Below are 8,259 nucleotides of genomic sequence, written 5' to 3'. Positions count from 1 at the left end.
TTATTATTATTATTATTATTATTATTATTATTATTATTATTATTATTATTATTATTATTATTATTATTATTATTATTATTATTATTATTATTATCTTTTGTTAGACTGTGTTCTGGGGGAGCATCAAGCAGTTTGTAAAATGTTAACGGAGCAGACTGAGTTGTTTTGTTGTTTTGAGGGATAAATATTTGCAAACATCTGCTGTCACATTATTTTATGAGAAAGAATAAAAATTGATGAGTAAAATCCGATGAACTTAAAAAAACACCTCCTGTCTTACAGGTGTGAAAACTCCATCTATCAGGCGCCTCTGACTAGTGTGACCTCACAGGAGGGGGAGGAGGTGAGGGTACACCTCCCTCTGTCACGTGATGATGATGTCACAGTCATGTGTGTGACCTACAACCTGGTGGGACAATCTCGCCAAGTGTTTGTTCACCGTAAGTGTTTCAGTAATAAAAACTATGTTGTGAAAGGTACAACAGATCCGAGGTCCGGGTCCGGGTCCAAAGATCCGAGGTCCAGGTCGAAAGATCTGAGGTCCAGGTCCAACAGATCCAAGGTCCAGGTCCAACAGATCCAAGGTCCAGGTCCAAAGATCTGAGGTCCAGGTCCAACAGATCCAAGGTCCGGGTCCAAAGATCCGAGGTCCAGGTCCAGGTCCAACAGATCCAAGGTCCAGGTCCAACAGATCCAAGGTCCCGGTCCAAAGATCCGAGGTCCAGGTCCAACAGATCCAAGGTCCAGGTCCAACAGATCCAAGGTCCAGGTCCAAAGATCCGAGGCCCAGGTCCAAAGATCCGAGGTCCAGGTCCAAAGATCTGAGGTCCAGGTCCAACAGATCCAAGGTCCGGGTCCAAAGATCCGAGGTCCAGGTCCAACAGTTCCAAGGTCCAGGTCCAAAGATCCGAGGTCCAGGTCTAAAGATCTGAGGTCCAGGTCCAACAGATCCGAGGTCCAGGTCCAACAGATCTGAGGTCCAGGTCCAAAGATCTGAGGTCCAGGTCCAAAGATCTGAGGTCCGGGTCCAAAGATCCGAGATCCAGGTCCAACAGATCCGAGGTCCAGGTCCAACAGATCCAAGGTCCGGGTCCAAAGATCCGAGGTCCAGGTCCAAAGATCTGAGGTCCAGGTCCAAAAGATCCAAGGTCCAGGTCCAAAGATCCGAGGTCCGGGTCCAACAGATCTGAGGTCCAGGTCCAACAGATCCAAGGTCCAGGTCCAAAGATCTGAGGTCCAGGTCCAAAGATCTGAGGTCCAGGTCCAACAGATCCAAGGTCCGGGTCCAAAGATTCGAGGTCCAGGTCCAAAGATCTGAGGTCCAGGTCCAACAGATCCGAGGTCCAGGTCCAAAGATCTGAGATCTTATCTTCTCTGGCCTGGGAATAAGAATTGAAGAGAAGATTAAAATTAAGGAACAGGTTAAGATTTATGATAAGACTGAAAACAATCAGTAACTGATCAAGTTTGATTATTAAAGAACCAATGTTTCTTGCTTTCAGGTCCTACAGGACTTCACACCATCTTTACACCACCTCTGATTGGAGCTCTGAGTGCTGCAGCCATTCTTCTTCTGCTCCTATTGGTTGTATTTTACAAGTGCAGACAGGTGAGTTCCCTGAAACAGGTGAGCTCAGTGCAGACAGGTGAGTTTAGGTGTCACCATCAGCTGGTTGGGGTTAAATATGTGTGGTGGAGTCTGAGAGGGGGATTGTGGGACACTGAGCTTTCAGAAACTAATGTTCCTCATTAAACGTTCAGCTTTAGATTTATAGGAATCATTTTGTTTCTTTTTTTTATCAGAAACCAAAGTACGAGATTCGCTGGAAGATTATTGAAAGCACAGATGGGAACAACTACACCTTTGTTGACCCCACCCAGTTGCCATACAATCAGAAGTGGGAATTTCCTCGAGACAAACTGCGACTCGGTACAAAATTATAACACATTTTTAACTTTCACAAAGTTAATGTTCCCTTTTATGTTCAGATGCCACAACATTACATTTAATACAAAACTCCAACACAGAGTTACTGTGGAAACCTGCCCCTCTTCCTAAAATACAACCTCCATTCTGAAAAATTTTCTTCCCAATCTGGAAGCTTTCTCAGCTCAACAAACTGGAGATTGTGGAGTTCCAAGCTTTTAAGCTGTAGGCTTTTTCACAAAACACCTCAAGCCCAGATTTAGATGCCTTCTGGACATCTTTGTGTGATTTCTGAAATTTCTGAATGGACCTTGGTAGCAAGGGGGATGAAGCCAACAACACAATAAACAAGATTAAAAAAAAATTATGATAATGTTATGACAAAGACATGCATCAGACATTTAATGCGTAGTGCAACCCGTGTCTGTGCGGGACGTGGTCGGCTCCATCGGACTTTTCTGAATGGTCAAAAGCAGCCTAAAGTCGGACCGGTCTGCGCAGCCATTTCACCGAACTGTTTTATGAAAGAGCCTGGTATGAGATGCTCTGACATGCAAAATAGATTCACATGCAGATTAAACTTGCTCCCCACATGTTGGAGGGTCATTAGGCTCCTTCTTTGCCTGGCTCACTGAGATTTGTATTGGTGACATGCATAAAGATGTGAATTAGAGTGAAAATTGGTATCAGGCTTAATGCATCATTGGAAGTTGTAGAAAGCTGAAATCTGAGACCCCCTCTGTTTAAAGTTGATTTTTCTCATTTCACACAAATCAAACCATGTATTCTCGGACCAACCAAACTTAAATTTTCTAACAAAAATAAAAAGAGAGAGCTGCCCAGAATATCCCATCAGGTTTAAATCCACAAGAAAAACCTATAGAGCTTGTTTTAGGTTATAAATACTTGGGGTTTCTTCTTGATTTGGAGCTTTCATTTAAAGCTCACGTTCCTAACTTGGTAGCCAAAATGAAGCTGAAGCTGGGATTTTATGATAGAAATAAGTCCTGTTTCTCACTCAGAGTTAGGAAGATCTTAGTATCAGTTAGTTTCTGCCTTTACTTGATTATGGAGATGTTCTGGACATGAGTGCTTGGTCCTTGGACAGTGTCTACCTGAGGTTTGTCTCTGGTTCGTCACTGTGAGCTGGACTCTAAACCTGCCTGGTCTCCTCTGACACACCTGATGACCTGGAGCCAGAAGTGAATCAGGAGGAAGAGGAACTGAAACTGACAGACATCATTTGTTCTGTCCTGAAAGATGGAGTCAGAGAGAACTTTAAACATTGTCTTTGTTTTAAGTCCTGTTAAAATTGCACTTTTGGACTTTAACTTGAAAACCATAAATGTGGGTAAAATAATTGCTTTATCCTTCATTTTTTTGTTTAGATCATTGTTTTATGATGTTGCTGCTGACCTCTTGGCCAGGTCACCCTTGTATCAGTGAGCTTTAATCTGGTTAAATAAAGTTAATGAATGAATGAATGTTCTTGTTATACACAGTCCTAACCCATTGCCATTTAACCTAATTGGTTGGAAAATTTTCTCCAGCTGTTTCTTTCTCTTATCACTTTCTTTTACAGCTTTTTGTTGCCCCTGGTCTAACTTTTTTTTACCTTTATTTCCAAAAAAAGTACCTTTTTTTGGTTTAGCATTTGGTATGTTGGCTGTTTCATTGTGAATAAAATATGGCTTTATGAGATTTGCAATTCATTGCATTCTGGTTTTACTCACATTTCTCACAACATCCCAGCTGTGTCAGGATTAGGGATGTAATCGTTTTGTGTTTCTGACTGATCTTTCAGGGCCCGTCTTAGGTTCAGGAGCGTTTGGGAAGGTAGTTGAGGCAACAGCATACGGTCTGGGAACTGACAATAAAGCCACCAGAGTCGCCGTCAAGATGCTCAAACGTGAGTCTGCTCAGCGTCATCATCATCATTACTACTTCAGGCTGTGACAGCCTTATCTGATGCTTCCTGTGTTCATCAACAGCGAGTGCTCACTCAGAGGAACGAGAGGCGTTGATGTCAGAGCTTAAGATCCTCAGCCATCTGGGTTACCATGATAACATTGTCAACTTGCTTGGAGCGTGTACTCAAGGAGGTGATGAACATTTCATTCATACCACAGAGTCAGCACAGAAAAAGGTCTAATCCAGTCTGAAGCCAACTAAACTAGAACTGAACCAGTCTAAAATTAGTCCTAAACCAGTTTAAATCAATATGAATCAGCCTGATCCAGTATGAAACCAGTCTGAAACCAGTTTGTAATAGTCTATTAGAATCTGAACTGGTCAAAACCTAGTCTGAGTAAGTCCTGAACCAGTTATAAAGTCTAAAACAATTTGTAACCAGATTGAACCTGGTCCAAATTACTCTGGACTAAATCTGAGCTCATTTGAACTAAGATAAGTAAGGAAATTAAATTTAGTTGTATAGCACCTATCACAGACAATAAAATCACAAAGTGCTTCACAAAGACACAAATATAAAATCAAGAATATGAAAAGCTGAGATAAGAGGTTGTTAAAAGGCTGTCGGTATAATAATGTCTTTAGTTGTTTCTTAAAGAGTCGGTGGAGCTCATGCAGCGCAGGGACAGCCGTAGGCTGTTCCAGAGCCTGAAAAGCCAGATCCCCAAAATAAAATAAGATAAGAACTTTATTGATCCCACAGGAAATTGTCGTTCCAGGGTTTTAATACAAAGGAACATGCACAAGGACTCACACAACATATAAAAATAACAGAGAGGTATTAAAATGCTAAGGTGACAGGTAAGGTAAACATTGAAGAGTTTATTGAAGTGCAGGATAATTTTTATCATCCTACGTGCAAAAAGAGGGAGAATGGAAAAGTTGGATCGCAGCAGGGAGGAAGAACTTCCTGTGGCGTTCTGTGGAGCACCTCAGTGGTCTCAGCCTACGACTGAAGGTGCTGCCGTAGGAGTCCAGTGTGGCGTGCAGTTTCCTCAGCATCCTCTGCTCAGACAAATAATTTAGAGTTTTGTTTTATCTCATCAAGACCCAGTCAGGACCAGTCTGGAACCAAACTGAAACCAGTTTAAACTAGTCTGAACCAATCTGAGACTATCTAGCTCTACTTCGAACCAATCCTGAGCCAGCCTGGTCATTTAGGAACTCCAGGATTCAGAGCCATCCAGACAGATTAACAGATTTATTCAGTTTACTAATCAAGACGTTTTCTTTAAATATTTGATTTAAATATTTAGGACTGAATGAACCTGCTGCTGAAAATGTTCCCCAACAGGTTAATTGTTTTATTCAGTTTACTGATGTAAGACTGATTTTGAGGAAGTTTCTTCAAACAAAAGAACTTTTGTTCCAATCAGGCCAGCTTTCAGTTTAACTGAATTGAACACAGAATTTAAATAAAACATTTAGAATTTAAGGAATCTGGGTGATAACCTGAAGAGTTACTCTGATAAATGTAGTAAATAATTCAATAATCAAAGTCCAAAAGCTGAATCATCTGCAGCAACATGTCGGATTTTCTCATGTTTATCATAAGGAAACAACAAATTGAAGCCTTTGACCCGCCTCTCTGACAGGCCCCATGCTGATGATCACGGAGTACTGTAGCCATGGCGACTTGCTCAACTTCCTGCGGGCTCACGCTCAGGACTTCATGGTGTCCATGATGAGTGTGGACAAGGTGGAGGACGAGGAGTATTATAAGAACATGGCAGCTCAGAACACCAGACTGCGCAGGTCAGATGGTTTCTGTTGCATCATCATCATCATCATCATTATCGTTTTCAGACAAGATGCAGCCCTCTGTCCAGTCTTTCCTGCTCTGCTTCTCTCTCTATCTGATTCAGTTGTTCAGGAGCACCTCTCCTTCCATATGGTTCAACTCTTTTCTGTGATTATTACATTTTGGTTACTGATGTATTGAATATTGTTTGTATCAGAATGAATTTGTTCAGTTTGCAGTGAAACAAACTGAGAACGGAGAAATGTACACCTTCTAGAGCATTTCCTAACAGAAGTTTTATTTTGTGTGGTTGAAATGAGGTGTTTAAAGTCATTCCTGCATCACCTGTATGATGTTCAGTTCAGGTGAAGCTTTATCTTGTAACATCTTATCGTGTGTGCTGCAGTGACAGCGGGATATCATGCTGGTCAGAGTACCAAGAAATGCAGCCGGTTTTAAGTCCTGGTCAAACAAACCCAAGTAAGAGTCTGAACCCATCTGAATGCACCTGGATTTACCTGAACTCACCTGTACTTCTTAATTCTGTCCCTCAGGTGAACACATGGACAGTCTGTCTGTCTTTGACCTCATGAGGTTTTCCTGCCAGGTGGCTCAGGGTCTGGACTTCCTGTCATTCAGGAATGTAAGGACAAACACACACACACACATAAACTTTGTGAGGACAGTCAAAGTCTCAGAACACAAATATTAAACAAACCTGTCTATCAATAAAGTCCATCGTGTCTATAACTAATACAATCTTTAAGGTTCTCATGTTATTAGATCCTTAATTATTTCTAATGTCTCTTCTGACATAACCTGACAAGTTTCGGCGGTATTCTTCCGTCTTCGTCAGCGGTGTCACAGCTGCTGTTCCCAGAGGCGGAGTCAGCCCGTCAGTATATGGTGTCGCGCTGACTCCGCCTCCTGTCTTATCACTGAAGGATGTCACTCCAGGCATCCCGGTTCATGGCTGGGTGGGCTCGCCTCCCTGATCCAACACCAATGTCTGTTGGCCTCTTCACTGATTACTTTAGCCTTTCCCCAATCCATGATGTGGTTTTCTCGTTTACAGTGGTCTGCTATGGCTGATTTCAAGTTTTCTTGTAGTGATTGTTTCTTTCACGCTCGTGTGAGCCTTTTGCTAGTTTCTTTTTCACATTCTTTTCTTCACTGGTTCCTACCTGAGTCCTAAACCAGGGTTTAGACCTTTGAGTCCAGGGTTTAAGACTCAAAGGTCTGTTCCAGAGAGACAGAGACAGTCCTCAGAATATTGTCTCTCCTCAGGGTGATGGTTAATGAGAATGATCCACACCTGTGTGTTTTTCAGTGTATCCACAGAGACGTGGCAGCAAGGAACGTCCTGCTGACGGATCGTCGAGTTGCAAAGATCTGTGACTTTGGTTTGGCTCGAGACATTCGAAATGATGACAGCTACATCGTTCAGGGAAACGTTAGTAAATCGACAAAATGCACCACAGACATAAGTCTTAGAGTTCTTTGTAAAGATTCAAAGAGTTGCAGCTAACAACCACAGCAGGGACTGTCTCTTATTTTGATAGTCTTTTTTTTTACACTTGTCGTACATTGTATTTTGACAGTCTGTGTTTGATTTTGAAAGGCACGTCTACCGGTGAAGTGGATGGCTCCTGAAAGCATCTTTCAGTGTGTCTACACCGTTCAGAGTGACGTCTGGTCCTACGGAGTCCTGCTGTGGGAGATCTTCTCTCTTGGTAACTGTGGCAGTACCAAACATGACCTCAGGATTGATTCAAACATCTGAAATCAGCTGAAAATCTGCCCTGTCTCTCTGCTCACCTGCTCAGGTAAGAGTCCATACCCCAATGTTGCCGTGGATACCAACTTCTACAAGATGATCAAAGATGGACGCCATATGGAGCAGCCAGACTTTTCTCCAAATGAAATGTGAGCAGTCCAGCCCAGAAATGTTGGCTTTTTTCAGACGTCTTTCTAACGTCTTCACAGATAAACTTGTTTTCCTGATGTTGGCTCTGAACCAGATGTACCAGAGACATTCTGACTGTCTGCTGCTCTGATGTATCAAACACCATCCGTAGGAACCCTTTATCCACGGAAACTGACTCGGATATAAAGATTATTCCAATCTGATAACATTTTTGTTTTGTTTGCAATTATTCCGACCTCTACAGTATCACTGGATTCAAATTAATTGAAAGACTTGCCTGTCCCCTCAGGTATCACCTGATGAAGCTCTGCTGGAGTTTGGAGCCCACCCACAGACCAACCTTCAAAATGATTGGTCAGCTTATCAACAGGCTCCTCCCCTCAACCAATGAAATGCTGCCACATCACAGTGACCAGGTGAAGAAAATGAAAGTCTTTCATCTCTCAGCTTTGACTGACAGACTGCTTCTTCATTGTGAGTTCTTCTTCTTTGTTCAGGTGATGTATGAAAACATTGATGAGAGCATAGAAGAAGAAAGCCAAGAGGTCAGAGGTGAAACCTTCAAAACAAGAGAAGCGCAAGGTCAGGGTTATATTGACTCACTCACTCACTCACTCACTCACTCACTCACTCACTCACTCACTCACTCACTCACTCACTCACTCACTCACTCACTCACTCACTCACTCAGTC

At 42.4% G+C, this 8,259-nt stretch overlaps 1 protein-coding gene across 1 annotated transcript in view; it reads left to right on the top strand.

Annotated features, from left to right (window-relative positions):
* Positions 1-8,148, top strand: part of LOC108228290 (macrophage colony-stimulating factor 1 receptor 2) — a gene marked incomplete at its 3' end in the record, with an annotated part of 21,662 nt that extends 13,514 nt beyond the window's left edge. The window contains 13 exon segments of the mRNA XM_017403833.3: positions 283-440; positions 1,503-1,609; positions 1,804-1,930; positions 3,732-3,836; positions 3,919-4,029; positions 5,494-5,653; positions 6,046-6,119; positions 6,194-6,282; positions 6,970-7,092; positions 7,261-7,372; positions 7,466-7,565; positions 7,856-7,982; positions 8,064-8,148. Of these exon segments, the coding sequence (XP_017259322.3) occupies positions 283-440; positions 1,503-1,609; positions 1,804-1,930; positions 3,732-3,836; positions 3,919-4,029; positions 5,494-5,653; positions 6,046-6,119; positions 6,194-6,282; positions 6,970-7,092; positions 7,261-7,372; positions 7,466-7,565; positions 7,856-7,982; positions 8,064-8,148 (1,478 nt within the window).
* Between the last annotated feature and the right edge of the window lie 111 nt (positions 8,149-8,259).

The sequence above is a fragment of the Kryptolebias marmoratus genome, unplaced genomic scaffold (genome assembly GCF_001649575.2).
Source record: "Kryptolebias marmoratus isolate JLee-2015 unplaced genomic scaffold, ASM164957v2 Scaffold65, whole genome shotgun sequence".
Lineage (NCBI taxonomy): Eukaryota > Metazoa > Chordata > Actinopteri > Cyprinodontiformes > Rivulidae > Kryptolebias > Kryptolebias marmoratus.
Note: the sequence above shows the minus strand (reverse complement) of the source record. Positions and strands in the feature narration are given on the sequence as shown.